General features: G+C 38.3%; 1 protein-coding gene across 1 annotated transcript in view; it reads right to left on the bottom strand.

Annotated features, from left to right (window-relative positions):
* Positions 1 to 25,878, bottom strand: part of rg (rugose) — a 313,364-nt gene that overhangs the window by 10,093 nt on the left and 277,393 nt on the right. Inside the window, exons 28-32 of the mRNA XM_068226793.1 lie at positions 20,743 to 20,868; positions 17,244 to 17,354; positions 13,277 to 13,472; positions 11,425 to 11,706; positions 3,077 to 3,203 (exon numbers count right to left, since the gene is read on the bottom strand). Of these exons, the coding sequence (XP_068082894.1) occupies positions 3,077 to 3,203; positions 11,425 to 11,706; positions 13,277 to 13,472; positions 17,244 to 17,354; positions 20,743 to 20,868 (842 nt within the window). The remainder of the gene's footprint in view (positions 1 to 3,076; positions 3,204 to 11,424; positions 11,707 to 13,276; positions 13,473 to 17,243; positions 17,355 to 20,742; positions 20,869 to 25,878) is intronic.

Here is a 25,878-nt window from a genome sequence, read left to right as displayed (position 1 = left end):
TTCAGCTACCATTGTGAAGAGGAACCGACAGCATGCAACGAACGCGAGGAAAATCCTGGAATTTTCTGGAACGTTGTGGGAGTGATACAACGCTGCTGTTCATAGCCATAGTCATCATGGGTTAAGCCAAAGTGATCATGCCAGTGCAATGACCTTGTACATCTGAGCCTCCGTAGAGCAAGAAAAGGACGCTGACGCCCATAGTTGCATCCCGACGCCAAGGACTTCCATCGGAACCTTAAGTACCATTGTAAAATTTCTTCTCTTTCGGTAGATGAATAGTAGATTGTATTCTTGCTTAGAGTAGTGTAGTTTCATTTGGAAATGTTGTATTTTAATGGTGATGGTGGAGTATTCATGTATTCTTTAATTTATGGTTTCTACATTTTCAATCTTTGCATTTCCTTAGAACAATGTTTGTATTTTTGATTCGAAGATAAGTAATCCCAGTTGTCAATGAGTTACATGATGTCATGTACAATTACGATCCTCAAAAGGAATTATGGGAGATTAAGACCTAAAAAAAAAAAAAAAAATAATAATAATAATAATAATAATAATAATAATAATAATAATAATAATAATAATAATAATAATAATAATAATAATAATAATAATAATAATAATAATAATATTAAAATATGGTTATAATAATCACGACGAAGAGGATAAAATTAAATATCAGAGTAAATACCAGTAAATCGAAGTCTTAATGAACTATTAGTTTATGTGATATAATTGATATCAGAAGGGATGGGCATTGACGTGTACTAGGAGCAGCTCATCGAGAAGACGTTTCTAGGAGCCATAATAGGAGGAATAAAAATAATTCCTTATAATAATAATGAAAGTTGGGTATTTGACTGGTTGTTGAGAATAAAAATGTACGGTGTTATGATGGTAGATTTTACGATGAAATTGACTATATGGGACCATTAGGGCGCATATCAGTCATAATGATTATGGTGAATGATAGTGATTTATAGTGATTAGATAATATTTAGGGACTAATAATAGTTCATTCCTTCGCTCAACAACCGATATTGTATAACGTACGACTTGCTTATTATTAGCCTTTCCTGGGGCTCACAGACGCATCCTTCTGATGATGGTGGTGATAATTATTTCTTTGAGATCAATTTAGTCATCCTATGTCGTCTTGTAACAACAGTCTTAGTGAATTCTGATTATGATCGATTCATGCTATAAGGGTCTTCAATAAAATTCCTTCGCTCAACAACCGATATTGTATAACGTACGACTTGCTTATTATTAGCCTTTCCAGGGGCTCACAGACGCATCCTTCTGATGATGGTGGTGGTAATTATTTCTTTGAGATCAATTTAGTCATCCTATGTCGTCTTGTAACAACAGTCTTAGTGAATTCTGATTATGATCGATTCATGCTATAAGGGTCTTCAATAAAATTTGAGAGGAGAATATAATAATAAATGATGATAATAATAAAATATGATAATTTCAGCTGTATGATAAATCTGCCTATAAACAGCTGTTGTGATTGAGTTATTCGTGAATATTATTCATGTCTTTTCAGGAATGTTTATTCTTTTTTATATTTTATGTGATTTATTGGTCAACGATGTTGTTGTTGTTGATTATGCGTGGTGTTACGTGATGCTCTATCCATCCATAGAATACTAGTCAGATAGAAATTGTTGATATAATTTGCAAAGGAATACAATCGAGCGAAGTCTGCGAGAGGGGAGAAATGCGCCAAAGAATTTTTCAAAGAATTTTTCAAAGAATTTCTCAAAGGAATCTCTCAAAATTGTATAAAATTTCTCAAATTGTAAAATATTTCAAATATGTCAAAGTAAATTCTTAAGAGAATTTTCTCCAAGTATGCCAATACAATTTAAATAGAAAATTTGTCGCAGATGTGTTAAAGTAAAAATTATTTAATGAGAATTTGTGAAGATTAAAACAGTAATGAGAAATAGTTATTTTCATGTTTAATGTGGCATTGTTTCATTGATGTTAGTACGATGGTATTACTAATTGCACGATCAATCAATGTTACAGAGAACTGCTTCGGTTGGAGTTCATTGGAGATATTACTAAATCCCATGAAGCGACAAAGCATGTCAAGGACTTATAGTTATTTGTAAATGAGAAGATCAAGCAGTTGAATTATGTTGAAGAGATGTTAAAACAATTTTTTTTTTTCTTTTGGTGCTTTGTCCAGACTGAGTTTTGTTTTTATATTTTAATAAATGAAGTGGTTATTTTGTTCTGATTTTTATTTCACATTATGCCTCCTATCCAGTCACCAATGGCCCTGTAAATAGAAATTTTCTGAAGGTCGGTCCCGTTAATAGCAAATCGGCCCTGCGAACAGTCCACCCTTTTGGGACTCTCGCTCCGCCGACTGAGCGACCCTGGAGAAGGGGACAGTATGTATGTATGTATGTATGTATGTATGTATGTATGTATGTATGTATGTATGTATGTATGTATGTACGTACGTATATATGCATAGCACTAGAAAGCAAAAAATCTGTATTTGAGGTCAGGAGAGAAGACACTATAATCTAGGCTATAATTGAGTTGCGCTAGGTGAAATCTGTAGTAGTTTAGGGGTCTGAAAATTAATTCTCAGATATCTCCATTAATATTCATCCTATTGAAAAATGTTAATTAAGAAAAGTTGTAGAAAATAACATTCTGATTGTATGACCAGTACAAATTAATCCCATAATGAATCATTACAGAAATAATTATAACTTCCTGTTTTCTTTTTTTTTTTTTTTTTTTTTCACCCTATCGTTAATGTTAATCTTACCAAAGAATCCTTTGTAACAATGAGAGAAGGAATACAAAATTCTGACCTTCCCAACCTCATAAATTTTTATTACAGCAGAAAGGTAACTGGTCCCAATATTAGAATGTATTGTAGGTCCTAATTATCTGTTACATGCTATCGGTTGTATTCTTCTGATGAGACCAATGCAATAAAATGGAAGAATAATTAATGTTACCATAAATAAAACAATAATGTGATGCATAATAATTATTCTTAACTGAACATACAGAATAAGTGTACATAAATACATACCGTCCTTCATTGATCAGTTCTATAAATGCAAGTCCTGCATGCTTCTGAAGTGAATTCTGCCATTCTTGAGAACACAACAGCATCACCAGCTCAACAACAGAGTTGCTGTTCTTAAACGTGGTAAGTCCTGTAAAAGAAACATGAACCAAGGTTTTAAGTTGATAAGTTACAAGGTCCAATCAATATGCTGAACAACACCATAAGAACTCCTATTAGGATACTACATTCGATGGCTAGAGACTGTAAGTTTTGGAACTGATGGAATCTTGCCCAGGAAAAGGGTACTTTTACATGTTAGTAAATAAACTGGCTCATGTTCTTGCATTTAAAAGGTGACACATACACCTTCCAGGGTTAAGAATTTTTATTTTATTTTTTTCCTTTTTATTATTATTACTAGCTGATGTACCCGTGCTTCACTACGGGATTCTCAAAAAGACTGTCTTTGTGGTTTTCCCAACTGAAGTCAACTTAGGCCATTACAAAAATATTGATAGGATTGTAGCGATTAAAAGCAATGTTATCATATAAAATACTCGATCAAACAAAAAAACAAAAATTGCACATCTTCTCACAGTACTAGGGTGCCGATCTAACAGTCCAAAGTTTCATTGCTGGAATGATTTGACCGCAGACAGCCGTGAACACTCCTCTGCCATTATTCCGCTAAATATGCACACTGCTCATTTCAATCAGTGCCTCAGAGTAGGGATTGAATAGCTCGAATGCTATGATGAACCAGTTTGTTACGCACCAGTAGTATCAGAAAATTTATGAACCAGAGGAACGGTATGCTAAAGAAGAAAGTTATCTAACTACCCAGCTACTTCCCACCAGTATTCAGGCAGGCTGTTATACTCGGTGCGACCGAGCACGTTGGCCATGCGGTTTGGGGTGCGCAGCTGTGAGCTTGCATCCGGGAAGTAGTGGGTTCGAGCCCCACTATCTACAACCTTGAAGACGGTTTCCCATGGTCTCCCATTTACACACCAGGCAAATCCTGGGGCAGTAACATAATTAAGGCCAGGGCTGCTTCCTTCCCACTCCTAGACCTTTCCTATCCCATTGTCGCCATGAGTCCTGTCTGTGTCGGTGCGACGTAAAGCAAATTTAAAGAAAACCTCGGTATACAGCAGTAATCCCATCTATCGGAGATGAGTGGTGGCAGAGACACAAAGCACATCACAACACACAATGGTCAATGTATTTTACTGTTGACCAATGTTATGAGCTTTCTGTAGTGTAGGCCTTCACATTTAGTTTTCTTTCGACTCTGTAATATTAAGGCATCTTACAAAATGAATTATACTGTAGCGTAGAGTGTAGCTCCTTATTCTCCGACTTTACATACCTATTTTCATTAAATTCTGTTTACCTATTTTCTCGTGATGGTGCTGATATGGACTTAGCAATAAAAATCCAAATTCATGAATCTCTCTTATCATATCGTAGCCGGCACAGTAAAAATGTAAAAGACATTTGTCGATAGGACCACTAATAACACAAATATTTGAGAATTAAATTTTAGGCCTTCCCCTAAACTACCATTTCACTCAGCGTGATTGTAGCAACTTATTCCCCGACTTTGCATACCAATTTTTATTAAGATAGGACAACTAATAACAAATATTTGAGAATTAAATTTTAGGCCTTCCCCTAAACTACCATTACTCTCAGCGTTATAAAGATGGTTATGTGACAAGTGATTACCCCGCAACATCATCGGAGAACGTCAGAGAACGTCGAAAGTTCGAGACTCAAACCCATATCAAACCGACCTGGGAGTTCCGGCCTTATCTCAACGTAATATTGGCAACTTCCAGAACGTGTTCCAGCCCCGTTCAGCCTGGTGAACTGGGAGCACGGGTCATCAAAAGGCGATGTTGAAGACAGCAACTATCAACACTAAGGTGATGTGCACTTTGAAATGCATTTTCTGAATAAAGAACTATTATTCAATCTATTTAAAAAATTTCTTGTAGATAGGACCCTCCTGGACCAAGCTCTAGCTAGAAACCACCCAGAAATGCCCTGAGACCTATTTCGTGCTAACTTTAATATTAATTCATAAAGTCAGGCTATTTTACTGGTACAATAGGAAAATGGGCACAAAAGAAACAAATGGAAAACTGGAAAAATACTCCAGGATGCAGGCTTGCAAAGGAACTGATAAAAGGACCAACCAAGGAGCATACTAAAGAACTGCTAAAACTCAGCAGAGGAAATATAAGATGGGTAGTAGGACTGTTACAGGACACTGCCATCTGAAAAACCACCTACATAGAATCGGCGTAATAAGAGACAATATACGAGGCGTGTTTTTTTAAGTAAGGTCCGTTTGAAAATAAGTACACAACGAAAGGTTATTTCAAAAAAGTAAATTTATTTTCAGAAAGTACATATTTCACTCTATTTTTTGACATAGTTGTCAAGTTTTTTCAAACACTTATCATACCTCGTAACCAATTTTAAAATACCCTCTTCATAGAAACTTCCCGCCTTCTCCGATAAGCAAGAGTTCACTGGCGTTTTCACGTCGTCGTCATCATTGTAATGGTTGCCACTGAGGTGATGTTTGAGGTGGATGAACAGATGGTAATCGCTCGGCGCAAGATCAGGACTGTAGGGTGGGTGGTCTAAAACTTCCCAGCCAAAACTGTCCAATAAATCGCAGGTCTGACCTGCAGTGTGAGGTCTTGCATTGTCATGGAGAAGGACAATTCCCTTTGTAAGCATGCCGCGTCTTTTGTTTTGAATCGCTCTGCGTAGCTTTCTCAGAGTTTGGCAGTATGCTTCTTCATTGATAGTGGCTCCTCGTTGCATGAAGTCGACCAACAAAACACCATGCCTATCCCAAAACACCGATGTCATGATTTTGCGCTGGGACAGAGTCTGTTTGGCCTTCTCCTTTACAGGCGAGTGTGTGTGTCTCCATTCCATGCTCTGTTGCTTCGATTCAGGCGTGATATGCAAAACCCATGTTTCGTCTCCAGTTACGATCTGACTCGAGAAGCCGTCACCTTCTTCGTCATAACGCATCAAGAACTTCATCGCACACTCAAACCTTTGTTTTTTGGTCCTTCGTTAGGAGTTTCGGGACCAAACGAGAGCACAGTTTCCTAAACTTCAGGTGTCCAGAAACAATGTTGTAAAGCACTGATCACGACACGTCAGGAAATTCGTTTGAGAGACCTATTATTGTGTAGCGCCTGTTATCACGAATCTTCGCATCAACTGAAGCCACCAAATCGTCTGTAATCAAAGAAGGGCAACCGGAGCGCTCCTCATCATGGACGTTGTCACGGCCATCTTTGAATTGTTGTACCCAATTACGCACTTTGCTTTCACTCATAACAGTATCACCGTACACTTCGCAAATCTGTCAATGAATTTCTGTAGCAGACAGGTTCCTTGCTGACAAAAACCGTATTACTGACCGAACCTTACATGCGGCGGGCGAGTTGATAGCCTTAAACATTTTGAAAGCACAGAACAGAACCGTACAGGTTAGCTATAGAGCTGAAACTGAGCACAGTTATTCCCGAGGCATGGCGGTACACAACGCACGCGCTCGTGATATGCGCGCGAACTACTAGTGTCTACAACAAAACGGACCATACTTAAAAAACACGCTTCGTATTTAGGAAATGCAATGAAGCAGAGGAATCAGCTGAACACATACTTTTTGCATGTGAGGCGCTGGGTAGAATCAGGCTCTCCACTCTAGGACTACCAGGTGAAGAGAGAAAAAATCCAAGAAGACCCAATAAGAACAACCTGCAGCTTTGTGAAGGGAGCAGGTATATCTAGGTGGAAATGAAGGAAAAACATGGTAGCAAAAGATCTTAGAGATCGACGCTAATTAAGAACTAATATTTAGAGGCCCCATGAAGAAAAGAAGAAGAAGAAGATATATGAACATTCTGGCCGTGCCAACTCGCTTATTTTTGAGGTGGAAGTGACAGCACTCATTTTAATGTTTAATACATTGTCCAGTCCTCTAGGTTATTCCTACCTAACATAAATTAAATATAATTTCACACTTTAACAAGAGAAGTCACATTGTATTATAATAGAAAACAATAACACAATAATATAACAATGCACTGTTCAGTGCGGCAGAACGAATGGACGGAACAGCTTAGCACCAACGTTATCAGTTTTTGTTTCCACTTTCTACAGTGGTAACACGAGCGGAGAATGTAGTAGGATGCATCCCAGTGTCGAGGGGAAAGGGGCCTTGCTTGGCGCAGTAATACTTGCCTAGCTGTTAGAAGAGATTCAAGGCATAACCACTGCATGGAGTGTTAACAGCCCACCCGCTCAGCTTTGATGGTGGCAGACTGCTGCAATAGAATTCTCGCGACATGTTCAAGTGAAGAAACAAAAATATTAAACATTAATTTTAAAGAATATTTGATTTTTATATTTTCAAACTGTTACCAGTGCTAATAGTGGATACTAGCACGCTTCGCCACTGGGTTCCAGTATAGATTTGCGATGATGTGGGTGTCTCGGCTGTCAAGACCAATCTTACTTAGCACTTCAATCAGTCTAATGTGCTGTAATGTGTTTTAATTTAACAAATGCCTTTTTGTAATCGATAAAACATTCATACACAGCCTTGTTCATGTTCCGGAAATGCTGTACCAGGACCTGTATACAGCACAGGTCCTGAGGCTCCTCTCCTGTGCTTCATCATACTGGTGGTGATGATCCTACTGGTCTTCTACACATCTTTGCATGATATTGAGTTGTTGTTGCAGCTATTGCAGTACCTCGTGGATAGCCGCGTTGTCTGCTGGTGGACGTACTTCTCCTGCAGGGGCGCCCGCTTGTACCGATTAGTTCGCCTGGTTATGGGCATTCCATTCTGTGTGTGCCCCTGTGTGATGTGGTAGCACGTGGTAATCGCAATGGCTGAGCAGCCTGCTGATACTGGTCGTTGGGCAACTTTGCGTGTGACAAACTCTCACTTTGGGAAACAATCGAGGCTTGCCTCAGCATGGAATGGCTGCAAGCTGTGTTGTTGTTGTTGTTGTTGTTGTTGTTGATATTGTCATTGTCTCTCCTCCTGCTCCAAAGCTCTGCACTCTCTTAACTCTTTTAGGTCCAGGGTGAGCGCATGATTCAAAAAGATTGACTAAAGTCCACCTTTGTCACTCCACTGAAGAAGACCAATGCAAAGTGATGCGAGCAACACTGTACGATCAGTTTGATGAAATGTTTCTGAAGATCATCCATGACAGAATCTATGCGAGATGTGAGGAGACACACTCAGAATCACAATCTGGGTACAGGAATGGTTTTGGAACAAGGGATGCGCGTACAATACTTCACAAATTTGGTTTTTAACATGTGTTTTGGACAATGTTTTAAATGAAGTACATCAACTTAGGAGAACTTTTTACTATATCTCCCACAATATTTTATGCATTTTAAGGACTACATTTTCAACTTTATTAATCATTCCACAATATTTGTGACTCATTCTTCCTCTTGATGTTTAAAATGCAACATTTTAACTTAAATTCCTATCGATATATAAGAATGTAAAATTCACTGTGTAATATTTGGCTATTTTACATGTCTTCCTATCATATAATCTAATGCAGCTGAAAATGGCCAAAACCAGGCTGAAACATGTCCTGATCACTAATTTTGTAATGTTTTTTGTAATTTTAAATTGTACATAAAATATAATTGTATTGACTAGATGGACAACTAAACTTCTATTTTATTATAAGGCCATATATGAGCAGAGTAGGTGGCTTGATAGAAGCACTAGCCAACCTATGACAGCATAAGCTCTAGATCAGATTTGAGCAAACATTTTAATACACACGATTTCATTTATTTCAACCAATTTTTTTTAATTTGGCAAAAGATTTTATTTATTAAACTAGCTGATGTACCCGTGCTTTGCTACGGGATTCTCAGAAAGACTGACTTGGTGGTTTTCCTAACTGAATTTAACACAGGTCATTACAAAGTCAGTAGGAATGTAGCGATTGAAAGCAATGTTATCATATAAAATACTCGATCAAATGAAAAACCGCACACTTTCTCACTTTCAACGAACAGTACTATGGTGCCGATCTAAGAGTCCAAAGTTCCAGAGCTGGAATAACCAGGTCGCACTGCCGTGAACACTCTTTTGTCATTATTCCGTTAAATATGCACACTACTCATTCCAATCAGTGGTTCGGAGTAGGGATTGTATAGCTCGAATACTATGATGAACCAGTGTGTTACGTACCAAATATATCAGAAAATGTATGAACCAGAGGAATGGCATGCTAAAGAAGAAAGTTATCTTACACCCCAGCTACTTCCCACCTATATACAGGCAGGCTGTTACAGTCGGTACGACCAGGCGAGGTGGCCGTGTGGTTAGGGGCGCACAGCTGTGAGCTTGCATCCAGGAGATAGTGGATTCAAACCCCACTGCCGGCAACCCTGAAGATGGTATTCGGAAGATAGTGGGTTCGAGCCCCACCGTCGGCAGCCCTGACGATGGTTTTCCGTGGTTTCCCATTTTCACACCAGACAAATGCCGGGACTGTACCTAAATTAAAGCAACGGCCGCTTCCTTCCACTTCCTAGACCTTTCCTATCCAATTGTCGCCGTAAGACATATCTGTGTCGGTGCGACCTTAAGCAATAAAAAATAAAAAATGGTATTCCCTGGTTTCCCATTTTCACACCAGTCACACCAGGCTGTACCTTAAAGCCAAGGCCGCTTCCTTCACATTACTATTCATTTCCTATCCCATCGTCGCCATAAGACCTACCTGTGTCGGTGCGACGTCAAGCAAATTAAAAACAACCTCGGTATGCTGCAGTAATCCTATCTATCGGGGATGAGAGAAAACAGAAGACAAAAAGCACGTCACAACAAACAATGGTCAATGTAATGCTATTGTTGATAAAGTTTATGAGCTTTCTATATTGCAGGCCTTCACATTAGTTTTCTTTCAACTCTGTGATATTAGGGTGTCTTACAAAATTATTTATATCGTAGACTGTAGTTCCTTATTCTCAGACTTTACATACCAATATTCTCAAAAAGTCTGTTTACCCATTTTCTCGTGATTCGGTGCTGATATGGACTTAGTAACAAAAATCCAAATTCATGAATATCTCCGATTATATGCGGTACGGTAACAATAAGACATAAGTGATCGGAAATTAAATAACTTCTTACATAACTACTACTAACTTACGACATAACTAAAGTTATGTTAGTTATGTAGTATTTATTGATACGACCACTAATAACATAAATAACTTATTTGAGAATTACATTTCAGACCTTCCCATAAACTACCATTTCACCCAGTGTGAATAATATTATTGATAGCCTACATTATAGTGACCTATTCCCCGACTTTGCATACCAATTTTCGTGAAGATACGACCACTAATAAAATAAATATTTGACAATTAAATTTTAGGTCTTCCCCTAAACTACCATTTTTCTCAGCGTGTATAGCTTATATTGTAGCGACTTATTTCCCATCTTTGTCTAGCGATTTTCATTAAGACACGACCACTAATAACATAAATATTTGAGAATTAAATTTCAGGCCTTCCCGTAAACTACCATTTCACTCAGCGTGATTAAAATAATTTATAGCCTAGATTGTAGCGGTTCATCACCCGACTTTACATTCCGATTTTCATTAAATTCTCTTCAGCCGTTTCCTCGTGATGTGTGGACAGACAGACAGACAGACAGACAGAAATTACGGAAAAGTAAAAAATGCATTTTCTTGTTACTGTGGACATGACCGATACAGAAATACCATTCTTTTCAAATTCTGAGCAATGTACAGACAAAACTCTTATTTTATATATATAGATAATTAATGAGAGATTTGACTGTAAGAAATAAACTAAGTTAAATTACAGGCATACATCTAATTCTGTGATTAAGACACCATCTTTTTCATGACATGTTCTAAACATAATACAATAAAGATAGCTAGCATACCTACACCTTTCTCATCAAACTTCATTTTGTAAGCTCGGGTTGCTACTTTTCACATAAAACTGTTTCTCAAATGTCCAGCTGAGGTATGTCCAACAATTTCCTAGTCTACCTACCAATTATATCTACTGGAAAAGACCACGAATCAAACCCGGCAGCTCAAAGCACCGGTCAGTAATGTTAACCTTTATACCGTGGTGACTAAACTTATTCACATAAAACTATTACAGACAACAAAACAATAATTTTATTACGACTTTCAAAATATAATTTCCAAATAATAAATTTATAATTTTAACCAATCTAAAGGATTATATATATAGTAAACAAAATGTTCTCATAAATAAAAACTGACCTTTCCCCTCCATGAGTAGCTCCTGGCCGTGGGAGCCGACGAGGGTCTTGGAGAGGAACGGAGCGAAGTCCACCATTATCTCGCGTAGCAGAGGGCACACCGAGCCCAATGCCATCTCCAGTTTCTGTGTGAGAGAAGCTTCTCTTGATGGTGTCGGTACCGGAAGATGTTCCATCAGAGGTTTCATCGGCAACTCGTCGGGCCGAGCCTGAGTGGGTGCGGGGCACAACCCATCTGGAACACGTACGACGGAGATCTCGCCCTGCGGTTTCTCTCCACGCTCTACCGACAAACCCTGGGCAGTCTGGATGTTACCTTCTGCATCCACCAGGCCACCTGCAGAAAATACATAATAATTTGTCTGATAGCTCAGAAGCCCAAACCATATCACTGGGATCCAATGAAAACAAGAATACACATTTACCTACTCAGTTTTACACCTGTCAATTAAGTCCTAGTGACATGAAGAATTATTTACATGTATTGAACTAGAGCTGTTCAAATCAATGTGTAGACTTGTTCTAACTCATTTATATGTGATCGACCTTGCTAAATATTTCAAAGTCTGGACTTTTTCGAAGCTTCCTGCTTGAGCACTCAGGTCAATGTGTGTTTGAAAGAACCAAACTAAAATAGATGCTCAACTTCACTGAACAAATGAGCCTACTGAATTGTCCATGCTCTCTTATCACAGAACAGATTACAAACGAGCAGCTCAGAAACTTCGTAGTTCAAGGGTCTCACTCGTTTCTCCACTAATTACCATGTTCAATGGCTTTCGGCACATCTTATTTCATTTTTGTGTCATCAATGCATATATAACACTCCTAATGCACTCAAGCGAAATAAAAAGAAGACAACAACTCACAGTTTGATCACGTACTGAGTTGCAGAAGAACTGAGTGGACTGGTATACTGAACCTGTCCTGAGTTTTACGTTTAGGTTGACACACACAACTCACTGTTCAAATATGAGTGGAGCAACAATGAGCTTGGTTCAGAGTCTACCCAGATTCATTCATTAATGAGTCTCCCTATGCTCATTCGAGCAGCAAGTTCATTTCCTGTTCAAACTAGCTGAGCAGTAGAAGTGGAAGGTATCATCTGATGGAATGAGCCCAGACTTGTTCTGTTAAATACACATCACATTAAACACTGGAGATAATTTAAAATACAAGACATTCCTATACTGCCACTACAAAACTTTACTATTTTTTTATATAATCATCTTTCACCCCCATTACTTATGACTCCTTTTGTACTTGTGCAGATGGAGTAACAGTTACTCGACTTATTAATTTTCTAATGTTGTAACTGTTAGGTTCTTCAGCCTGTCAAAACTAACTGATGAATAAATAAAACTTAGAAAACACCTGAAAAAGAAAACATACAACAGATTCTACTCGAAAAAGAAACAAAATTAATCTGTTATTATATGTTTTCTATTTCAGGTATTTTCTAAATTTTGACAGGCTGAAGAACCTAACAGTTATAAATTAACTGAGTCAAAGCTGAAAAGAAATGTCTTACAATAAATAAACCAAAATGAAACCACCACTTTATTAATCTGGAGCAACAAAATGTAGCTCACTGCAACATGTGTATTTGACAGAATGTAGTCCATTAACAGGTAATGTTCAACTGCACTGGCAACACAAATGGAAGAATAGATGATTTCAGTTTATTATCCAAATTCAGAGAAGTGGAACCAAATAACAAATTGAATCAGACTGGATGACATATAACTAACAACATAACAGATAGTTTGATGAGTGGATATACACTAGTAAGACAGATTATTAAACACATTATGAACAAAGTACATCCCACAGAGAAAATTAGTCGTTCTTACCTCTGGAGTGAGCCATGTTGTGGAGGTTACGGTGGTCCTCCTTGGTGCTCACCGGGTCTCCCTCTTCATTGAGGTTCACGTCCGTCCAGCTCTCGTCATTAGAGAGAGGTTTATTGTCATCTAACAAGATGTCGTTGCCACTCTCCAGATCTACATTGGTTTCTGTAGAGTTCACCTCCCCGACTGAATCCATGCTCTGCAACCAGCGCTATGTGAAACGGTACAATAAGAGAGAACAGGGTCTCCGTACCCTTAGCTTCTGCGACAAGTGATTGACTAACTGATTGACTGACTGACTGAAGAAGTACTTGAAACACTTGATAACTATTTCTGTTCCGACAAAGCTTACCAAAACTGAAGAGCCATAAAGAAACTTACACGGAGAGACTGACTGACATGTATCCATTTGGCTAGAACGTAAATACTGTAGACTGAGCACACTTTGCATAGATGCTGATAGATATTTATAGAACTACTTGAAGACCAAATTCCAAACTGAAGACCACAGACACTGCATGAAAAGTACCATCAATTCTATTCTTAAATTAGAACAGAAAGTAAGTTAGAGAGACTACATAAACAGAAGGACAAAATGAAAAAACATATTATTCTTGAGTATCCGTTTCCTTCCAGTTAGCCTGCCATTGATTAATTAACCAGTCAATCAATCAACTGATCAATCAAGTGTCCTGATGCTTATCCAACAATGACTTATACTCCTTTCATAATATTGCACATTACATAAAGAAATTGCTAAAACTTGGTAGCATTATAGTTTTGTTATCATGGTTTGTATACAATACTAAGTTCCATAAAATCTGTGAGTGTACAACTGAATGAAGTGACTTTCTTCCTTTGATTTAAACACGACATTGCAATAGATATTTTGCAACTTTCCGTATGCAATATAAAAATTATGTGAACAGATACAGAGTACACTGATGAGTGTGGGAATGTGATAAGAAGAGCAAAAGTAAGAGAGAGCATCGCCTTTACTGTATGAAAGAATATTTGCACACAAAAGTATTTCCAGAACTCTGAATTTAAATTACAGAAATGCAATACTGTATGTAATTCAAATGAAGAAACACTTTCATTCTAAAGAGAATGTATAGTAGCCAAGTTTTCTAATCAAACATAATATGAAAAAATGTTTTACTCTGCACTAAAGTTATCATGTGATATTAGCTAATGAAGCAGATGAAGACTGGTGACTTTCCATTACTTACGCTGACCCACTGGGTAAGGTTACCACTCACACTTTTGTCCCAGGTCGAAATCTGTCCACAAAATATTGCTGTTTTTAATAATTTCCAAAATTGTTCTTGTTTTCAAACAATGAAAATTATGTGTTCACGCAATAAAATTCACGTTGATTCTAATCGCAAACTTTCTAGTGACATGTCACGAATTTGCAACAAAGGTTGCTACTTTAAGATCATTTTTCACCGGAAAAAATGTGTGATTTTGCCAGATCAGTTTGTCTGAATCTCGTAGTAATTTAAGTTGATATAATAATAAAATTATAGTTAATAATTAATGGCATGTGGCCTCTGGAGTGGCCTGGTGCAGGTCTTTCAAACTTGCCCCCATGGGTGACCTGCATATCTATGAGGATGGGGTCTACATGATTAAGACAGCACAAACATCCTGTCCCTGAGCCAGACCAATTAACAAATGAAGCTTACAAACCCCGACCTAGCCGGGAATTGAACCCAGGACTCCTTGGACCGAAGGCCAGTGTGCTGAGCAGTCAGCCACGGAGCTGGATATAAAATTATAACAATAGTGAGTAATAGTAAGATTAGCAAGAAGGTCATTAATAGCAGCACTGAATTATACTGGAAGATACGTTCTCATTCTCTTTTCAAATAGAACTTGTTTCTTCAATGGAGCACGTTTTTATTTCTCATGTGAAGATCCGTTTTTAAATGCTGTTCTAACTGACACTTTATGAAGAACCTAATATGTCTGGCACACACTCTGTGCATAGCACGATTGTACTGTCACTTGTAAAGGCTTCATCAATCGAAATCCAATCTTTTAACTTTGACGCTAGTTTGGATGTGAGCGATTCACTAACTGTGACTCAGAATATGGTTTGAGCAAGTGTTTTCTTTCACAGGTTGTTTCTGCCAAGCAGTCAACCCAGCTTCAGGGCAACTTTCACTTTGTGTCTATCTTCGTAGTAGCTGCAGCGATATGTCATTGTCTACCCTTCACACTGTACCATTACTTCATCAACACAGCTAAGGAATGTGATTCTTTGACAGAAAAATTCACTTTAAATTATTGAATTATTTGTAGATGTTAGAAACATACAGGCTTTTAAAACTATACATCGACGTAAAATTAGTAAAAAAAGAATTGTTTTCTTTCAAATGCGCAATATCCTTTAAAATATTTAAAAATATAATATTTATCAAAATATTTATTATGCATCAAAATATGTAAAAATATGTAACTTTAAACTCCTGGAATAATGAACGTTTTAGTGTGATTCACCGACATTCTAGCTCTTCTTGTAGCTAGATATATGGGAACAGAATACGTAATTACATATAATCCGGGCTCTAGTGATCATACTGTGGAAGTGACATGTTTCCCCAGATTTCTGGCAAAAAATGTGGTAACCTTACCATTGGCCTTCTTTTCTCCTCCTGTGTTCATCCTGAACTCCTAGACTTTACCCCCATATTCATGTCTTATCTTTTTGTCTCTTTTTCCCCAAATCTCACAGCAACACTGAAGATATGTCAAAATGGCCATTCAATAAGTGTTGATGTGCATCTTCCCGATGAAGCTAGGAACCAGAAACGAGTTCATTGTGGCCCAAGAAGAAATAGAAAAATAGAAATGGTAAAAAATACAAACCTGAAATAATGAAAACACGAGCTCATATATGAAAAGAGGGCAGAGTATGAAGAAGTAGAGATTGTCCTAGTCCTTGTTGCATTTTCATTTCTGTTCTCGTCTTTTTTTTTTTTGACAAGTTGCTTTACGTCGCACCCACAGATATAGGTTTTATGGCGACAATAGAATAGGAAAGGGTTAGGAGTGGGAAGGAAGCGGCCATGCCCTTAGTTAAGGTACAGCCCTAGCATTTACCTGGTGTGAAAATGGAAAACCATGCAAGACAGTCTTCAGGACTGCCGACAGTGGGGTTCAAACCCACTATCGCCCAAATGCAAGCTCACACCTGTGCGCCACTAACCGCACGGCCAACTCGCTTGACCTGTTCTTGTCTCCCCCTTTCTGCTGATCTCAATTTTCACTCTGACCTGTCCCTGTGTTTGTCTCATTATATGTTCCCATCTCTCTATATATAACTTGGTTTGGACACCTGTTCGTTCATTTGCTTTATGTACAATACTCTCCATTTATTACTTTAACTTGTACCATGGTGATCATAATTAGCTTTTTCTACCGGAGTATAAGTGAAAATGTTTTTCTGATATTGTAGTATAATTTTTTAGTCTATATAAGTCTTGGTGGTTAGGGTTGCGTAGCTGTGAACTTTCATTTTGGGAGATGGTGGGTTTGAATCCCACTGTCGGCAGCCCTGAAGTTTGTTTTCTATGGTTTCCCATTTTCATACCAGACAAATGCTGGGTGGGGCTGCACCTTAATTAAGGTCATGGTCCTATCTTCCAAATTCTAACCCTTTCCCATCCTTATGCCATCAAAAACCTTCAACGTTAAACCACTAGGCTTGGCTCTACATCATTCTCAAATTAGGCCTTTAAAAGTCAAAACAATGTACAAAAATACTACACAGATCCAACAAATTATAACACAAGTCCACTGGAACTAAAGGAAACAACAACACAGGCAATAAATAAACAAATTGTAACTGATAATATTGTAAAAAACCTGAAATAATAAAAATACATGTTACTAGAGAAGACAGAACAAAGGTGTAGGACGGCACATGCAGACACAGGCCACCTAGAAACATGCAGTTTACCTTGTTAGAAAGGAGGTTAGGTGGAGGAGCTCTGCTGAATCTCGGCACACCTTCTGTCGACTCTACATCATAAGGGTGGTTTAAAGAAGAGGCTCTCGACCGTGTGCTACCCTGAAGTGTTAGTAAGAGACAGAGAACAGGAGTCAGAGATAGAAGGAGAAACACAGAAACTAGCCAGTCTGTAAATAAAGAGAAGTACATCCAGGAAATAAACTGCATTTTATATCAAATTCTTTTGATTTTGTAGTTCAACAGCTGCTAATGTTGCTGAGACCACAGATGATGAAAAGCAAAGATTAGTTGTGGTTGAAGGAATCTTATTCAGTAGAATATTTTTCTTGTCAACCTCAGGTGAGATGACCACTAGGAAGAAACATGCACCACAAGTCCATAACAAGGACCATAATGGATCAATGACCTCCATTTCTATCTGTTCTCCTCTTTGAATACTCTCAGCAAATCAACAACTCTTCTCTCCCAGTCCTTCTTTCACTTCTCCTTGGCCTACCTGTTGGTCTCCTTTCATTCAAGTACTGCTCTTGGATTTCTTGCTTTCTCTCTATTCTATGCTGTATTTTCTCCATTTCCAGCCTGTCCTGTATGTTTTCTTTATATGATACTTACTTGTTTTCAAACCCAAAAGGCTATCATGTCCATTATTTTAGGTCATGAAAGCTTTATTTTCTATGCGAGTAACCCCTTCCGTGTATTTTTATTATCTTCTTTCAGCCTGTGCTTCTTCATTTCCTCCCTCACGGGTTTCTCTTTCATGTCTATCTGCCTCTGTGAGGCCCAGTGGTATAAGCGCATGTAATATTCCACATTGTGAGGTCTGAGTGACTGAATTTTTATGAAAGTTCTGATACAGGGCCAGAGCACCATATGTCAACCTAATCCCCAGCCCCACCCCACCCCCACTATATGAGCACCTTATTAATTTATGATTTGTTAATGTCAGATATAATTACTTAATACTAGTAATAAATGGAATTTAAAAGAAAGTCTTACTCAACTTAATAAGTAAATAAATAGAGCTCTGAATGGTTTCAATTTTTGATTGGTATCTTAAAAAGAGATCACAGCAATTGTTATCACGGTTGCTTGTAAATCATCATTCACTACTTTGACAAGGTTTTGTTGAGATATTAAGGATCTTTTTAAATGATAATGTTATTGCTTTTACATCCCACTAACTACTTTGGCAGCTTTCGGAGACGCCTCTTTTTAAATGACGGACTTTGTCTTTTCTGATTTGTCCACTCTTATTCACAAAGTTTCTTGGCTCATTTTGTACTGCAATATCTTTTTGACTTGTTCTCTAAAACAGTAATGGTTTAATACAAATTAAACACAGTGTTTTATTCCAGAATTCACAAGAAAAATGTAGTGGTCTTCACTTCTCCTAAAATCATCTGTGTTCCTCAGTTATCTTGATTGAAGCCAGGCCAGTTTCATTTAAAAAATGTACTACTTATTGTAGTATACTGAACCAAAAGTCTATAAACTCATGCTAAGGATAAACCTGCAACACCTGACTATTATGTGACATACTCAGAAGCTCGTCTCAGAACATCCTGTTGACTGCTGGCGCTGAGACGGCATGCTTAGATTAGAGTAAGCTAGCTGATGGTGCTAGAAGCTAATAGTTTCCCAGGTTGGTAGATTTCATTACATATCCACTGTCTAGACAGCAGACTCAAAATGTCAGCTGAATCAGGACAATCTGTTCAAATATTATTTAATTTTAAGTTGGACAATATTGGGCTGCTATAATGATAACAACAGGCTGCATGCAGCCCATGGGTTGTACACAGCTGTTGTAGGTCATACTTGGCTCATACATGGCTTGTTGCTGTTTGACAGTGGTCAGCAATTGGCTGCACAGAAACAACTGTTGATCTTGGCCTTCAGATGGATGGTATTTTGATACTGCAGAGTCCTCCACAAATTGAACACCAAGGAATGTTTTGCCATCCGCACAAATATAAGAAATAAATTGACAAATACAATCACAGAATCTAGATACTGGAACTGACCAACTTTGCTAGGATTGCTGCCACAGACTAAGAATTTTCCACATATTTGCATTTGAAATTCTTGTACTCAGTTTTCCTTACACTGAGCCACACACTGCAGACTAATAGATAAACACAAAAAAGAGTTTGTGCCCTATAAATTAAGGCACTTTGATCAACTTCACTGTATTAAAATATGCAGACATTATCTATGAAGAACAGGAAGCAGGAACATAGTGAAATGTTACGAGCTAATACACCATATAGGTACTTTGTGACTTGCAGAGTGTACACTCCAAGAAGTATTGTTTAGAAGATAAGCATGCACTGGGATTGAAGTGCATGTCCAACCACCGCAACAAGTTAATCTTTACCACAATCAGTTAGAGAGGTACACTAATTTCAAACCATGCATTTTACAGAACTAGAAAATGTAACATTGAGATATAGCAGGTTAAAAACAATAGTAGGTTATGAAATACTTTCAAGTTATATTTAAAAGTTCCAAGAAAAATCTCCCGTTATATTATTACATACTAACACCCTTCATTTGCAATGAAGACATTTATCAATCTAGTGTGTAAAGAGATCCTTTCCATACCAGTGTGGACAATTGAAGGGTTCTGTTTTTTTTTTTTTTTTTTTTTTTTTGCAGGAGAGCATTTTCAAAATTTGATAAAATCCTAAAATTGAGAGGTAAGCAGGGTAGCAGATAACAAGTTTTGATTATAATATCTGAACATGCCACCAGATGTCACCCAAGGATTATTAGAGACATCTGCTGAAAAGCATCACAGCCAGTAATAAAACTCAAAATCACACACAGCATGGCTTTTCACTATCTGTGATGGAACCCTTCAACTGATTTGAAACTACAAAGTGAGGAAAGGTTCACTAATATTAATTTCCCACTTGAATTTTTGTACTACCATCACTGTAAGTAGAAATATCAAATTTACAGTCTGAATTATTATTGTTAAAAGTACAGTGTTCTTCTCTTGTGATAAGATAACATTACTGTTGCCAAAAGTCTTAAACACAGAAGGTATCTCATTTCCAAAGCTGAAGTGGACATGACAATGCATAATTGGACAATTCCTAAACATAATTATAGACTTGGTAGTCTTTTGGTTTTGGAATGAATTTAACTGTAAGAAAATTCATTTTCTGGGCACACATTAAATAATTAAAAATAATAAGAGAATTCCAAAGTTTCAAGAAAAGTACTGTTACCAATACAACATACATAATTTCTCTCTAAATCTAGTTGCTACATTCTTGTTGGGTTGATTTGAACTTTTGAGTTCCTGTAACTTTACTGGTAACTACATCAGTTAACAGATAGAACTTACTATTCTCTCGAGTTCAATCTCAGTGGAGCGAGCTAAGTCATGTAGTCTATGTTAAAAAACTTATACCCACTCTACACTATGTTATAGTTGTGTGTTTAAGTTAGTGAAGAAACATCAAGTACTAGAACTCACCTTAAGAGATGGGGGCCCACTCGAGTGAGTATCGTGGTCGGCAAGAACTGACGAGTTGTTCTCATCCACGACTATGACCTCGTACTCGCCATCCTCTTGTGACAGCTGCTGACAGAGTCCTCTTTGCTGGACTAGAACATTACAGAAAACAAAATCTCATCTTGGAAAAGGATATAAAGCATTTAACAGCAACATGCTAAAGCTTTGGTAACAGGGGGAGCTATTCCTCATTCTAGAAGGAAGCATCTTCCTAAATGGACATAAGTTTTTGGTGTTGGTCACGCACATTACAATCCAGCATCATCAATCAAAGCTTTTGCTGGTACTATTATAAAATGTTTCCCATAATCTTGTAACTCATCATAACAAATTGATGATGGAACTGGAACATCTAAGTTTGTTAGAAAGTTATGTGTTTATTACATCCATAATAGTTTTCAACTATATCAATATGCTACTAAAAAGAGCTCTGGAAGCTATAAAAGATACCATGCTGATTTTCTTTTATCAACCAATAGTTTCCAGTATGGAGAGGTCACAACAACGTAACAGCACCGAGGACTTAACACTTGTCAATAATACCAAATTATACATGCAAATATTTCACTTCAGAACATTTTCTAGACCTTCTGAGAAGCACAGTGGGGAGTGCAGCCAGGCACAGAAACATTACAACAGGCAGGGTGATGCAACCAAACATGCAAACAACACAGAAAGCAGTACTGGTGGAGAAAGGAACACACGGAGCAGATACCAGTGCCTTAACCATAGCAAGTGCCACGCCAGTGCACTGTGCCATCATCACGTCCCTGTGCAGAGATGCAAACTATCGTTCCCTAATGATGAGTATGGCAAGTAAATATGGATGAAGAGTAACAACCAATGAAATAAGAGCATATATTTGTAAGGATGTCACAACAGATGTACATTATATTGCACAGCATAGAATCTCTTTTAGGTATTAATTATACTTCTCGTTACTATAATTTGCTTTATGACACACCGTCACAGACATAAGATGATGGGATCGGAAAGGGCAAGGAGTGCGAAGGAAATGACCGGGGCCTTAATTAAGGTGTGCCTGGTGTGAAAATGATAAACCCATCTAAAATCATCTTCAGGGCTGCCAACAGCAGAGTTCGAACCCACTATCTCCCGAATGCAAGCTGACAGTTACGGGATTCAAACCGTGCAGCTACTTGCTCAGTAAATACACTTCTAATTTAAACTCAATGCTCTTTAACTTTGTTGGGATCCGACTAACCACAATCTCTGCCTAGTAACACAAACACAAATATTTTGTATACTGAATTCAAAGAGCAGAAGCTAATGAACATCTGTTATCTTACTGACATAATAAGAATGTCTATCTGTACAGTCATTTTTATTTTTTTTGTTGCAATCTTGAGAAGTTTGATATTATACATAATGTGGAGGCGATATCCATAACTTTTGAAAAAGTATTTTCTGTCTGTCTGTTCTCTTTGGACCGAATACACACAAATACTGATAATTTGTTGCTTTTTATTTAATTTAATGAAACTTGCAAAGTATTAAAATAGAGGTGTCTAGAATTTCTCTGCATTTAGTTTTATCCCAGACCGTTAAGTAGGAGCTGAGAAATACAGATTAACCTCGAGAATACCCCCTCCCAGCCAGAGATAAGCCAACAAAGAGTTCAGGTATGTCCCTTGTGGCCCACTGATACCAAGCCACAGTAATTTTGTTTGCCTTCAACTTTTTAGCAATGGAAAATGTAAGTTTAATTGATCTCACAACCCCTGGAGTTATATATACCTAGTCACAGTTCTTTCCTTTGAGCTGATTAGGTTTGTTTGTAATATAGTTATAGCAATATTACAGGAGCCAAAACAGGAAATGTCAAATTTCTCCATAAGAACATAATTTGTAGTTATGGAAAACGCAATATCCGAACTTTTATGTCTAGTATTTTTTTATTTTACAATTTGCTTTACGTCACACCGACCCAGGTAGGTCTTACGGTTACGATGGTATAGAAAAAGGCTAGGAATGGGAAGGAAATGACCGTGGCCTTAATTAAGGTACAGACCCAGCATTGGCCTGATGTGAAAATGGGAAACCATCTTCAGGGCTGCCGACAGCAGGGTTCAAACCCACTATCTCCCAAATACAAGCTGATAGCTACGTGACCCAAACCGCACAACCACTTGCTTGGTTAGTACATTTTTGCCATACAAGCAATGATAATGGAGGTAGTCATGAATTTAGATTTTTATACCATCGCTGACATGGAAATATTGTTCAGTTGTCAGGGTACAGGGGAAAGGAATTATAAAAAGGTTGAAGAAATCTAGAGTTCAGATGCCTTAATATTGCCAATCCACAAGAAAATTTTATGTCTTCAGTCTCTATCTCTCCTGCTGCCACTTATCCTTGACAGTACTGCTGCAATTGTACAAAAAACAAACCTGACAATGATGATTATGGTTTTCCATGGTTTCCATTTTCATATCAGTCTGTATCTTAATTAAGGCCATGGTGGCTTCCTTCCCACTCCTAGCTCTTTTCTATCCCATAATCGCCATAAGACCTATTTGTGTCGGTGCTGTACTTCAGTACAGCAAGTACTGAATGAACTAATTTTCTCCCATGCAATTTTTTTTTTAAATCAAAAATTAAGTCATATTTGAGAGAGAGAGAGAGAGAGAGAGAGGAACAAGAAAAGGAACATTAACAGGACAAACTCAATGGCAGACAGTATGGGAAGGGAGAGCACAGAAAGAGGAGACAAGGACGATAAGGACGGAATATGAATAAGATCTGGTCATGACATTCATAGATCTAACACAGGCATACAGTAGTGTTCCCAGCAAGAAGGTTTGGGAATAAAGATGTTGATTTCCATAGCGAACCTGAAATATTTGTTCTAAATGAGTTGGTCCGTTATTGGACATTATAAATTTTCCAGCTAACTCATTCCTGGTTGCCAGCGTTTCGCCCCAGTGTACCAAGTTGGGCTCATCAGTTGGTAAATGGCACACCCACCAAGACGCATGGCTACTGCATACTGTGGAGGCCACTGCGTAGGCTATTTGGAGCCACCGGCAGTGCCAATGCCAATGCACGGTATGCACTAGCTATTATTTTTTTGCTATTTGTTTTACATCGCACCAACACAGATACGTCTTATGGCAACGATGGGATAGGAAAGGCCTAGGAAGTGGAAGGAAGCAGCCGTGGCCTTAATTGAGGTACAGCCCCGGCATTTGCTTGGTGTGAAAATGGGAAACCACGGAAAACCATTTTCAGGGCTGCCGACAATGGGACTAGTACCCACAAACTCTCGATTACTGGATACTGGCCGCACTTAAGGTATGCACTAGCTATGCATCTTGGTGGGTGTGCCATTTACCAACTGATGAGCCTAACTTGGCACACTGGGGCGAAACGCTGGCAACCAGGAATGAGTTAGCTGGAAAATTTATAATGTCCAATAACGGACAAACTATACTGGTATTAAGGTTTGGGAATCCATAGTAAAAAAGAGACTGGGTACACAAACTGTATAAATGGTGCAAGTAATGTACAACAACTATGTCAGCAGCGTACAGACTTCGGCTGGAAAGACGGAATGGTTCATAAATGAAACTGGACTAAGACAGAGGAGTGTGCTGTCACCTCTTTTATTTCAAATACTTATGGACATTATTGTAATCTTACTATATGCAGATGATAATGTGGTCTGGGGAATATACAACAAAGAAGTACAAGAACAACTTGATGTGCAGAACAATAAAATTGAAAAGTATGGTATGAAAATCAAAACTTAGAAAAGCAAGACCATGTTGATATCAAGAAGAGAACAACAAGGGAATAGCAAAGTGAAAGTTGGTGGTCAAAGCCTTGAAATTGTTAAGAGTTTGAAATGCCTAAGGAGCGAATTAAAAAACGAATACAAGGCTGGACCATGGAGATTAGCAAGAGGGTGCAACAGGGCAACGAATTCTAGCAGAGTGTAAGAAACCCTATCTGGAGTAAGGAAGTAGCAAGGAAGTTCAAAGAGATGATGTACAAAATGTATCATGCACCCAAATTGATTTATGCGGCTGAGACCTGGACAATGACAGGTAGAGAGGAGAGTAGAATTCCAGCCAGCGAAACGAAATACCTAAGAAGTATGATAGGAAAGACAGAGTGAGAAACAAAAAATATCTAATTCCTCCACGGGAATTTAGAATTTTCCAGTTAGAAAGGACATCAGAACAGAAAACCTAAATAAGAGAACTGATAGGAATAAACTAAGATAGTTTGGACGTTGAAGAGGAAAGAATACCAAAACAGATGATGGAGATGAAGTTCGAGGGAAAGAGAGTGAGAGAGTGACAGGGAGACCTAGAACAAGGTGGATCGATACAATAAAGAGGAAAGCAAGAAGAAGAAACCTGGACTGGGACAAAATGATGGGAGAGGAATGGTGGAGAAGTGACATAAATGCCCCAATCCAGAAGCTGGATAAAGAGAAAGGAGCAGGATGATGTTCCTTTCCAGTACTGATATTATCCCATTGAGATTCATTTCTCGACCACCTCTGTAGTGTAGTAGTTAGTGTGATTAGCTGCCACCCCTGGAGGCCCGGGTTTGATTCCCAGCTCTGCCACAAAATTTGAAAAGTGGTACAAGGGCTGGAACGGGGTCCACTCAGCCTTGGGAGGGCAATTGAGTAGAGGTGGGTTCGATTCCCACCTCAGCCATCCTGGAAGTGCTTTTCCGTGGTTTCCCACTTATCCTCCAGGCAAATGCCGGGATGGTAACTAACTTCAGGCCACGGCCGCTTCCTTCTCTCTTCCTTGTCTATTCCTTCCAATCTTCCCACTCCCTCGCAAGGCCCCTGTTCAGCACAGCAGGTGAGGCCACCTGGGCGAGGTACTGGTCATCCTCCCCAGTTGTATCCCCCGACCAAGAGTCTGAAGCTCCAGAACACTGCCCTTGAGGCGGTAGATGTGGGACCCCTTGCAGAATCTAAGGGAAAAACTGACCCTAGAGGGTAAACAGATAAAGAGGAAGAAGAAGATGATGATGATATTAATTTCTCCTTTCGTGTTTGTCCCATGAAGTAATCTGTATTGTCTTTATATTAAGTGCCTTTTTGCTCAT

Source organism: Anabrus simplex, chromosome 3, assembly GCF_040414725.1.
Source record: "Anabrus simplex isolate iqAnaSimp1 chromosome 3, ASM4041472v1, whole genome shotgun sequence".
Taxonomy (NCBI): Eukaryota; Metazoa; Arthropoda; class Insecta; order Orthoptera; family Tettigoniidae; genus Anabrus; species Anabrus simplex.
The sequence above is the reverse complement of the archived record's forward strand: the minus strand, read 5'-3'. Positions and strand labels throughout refer to the sequence as shown.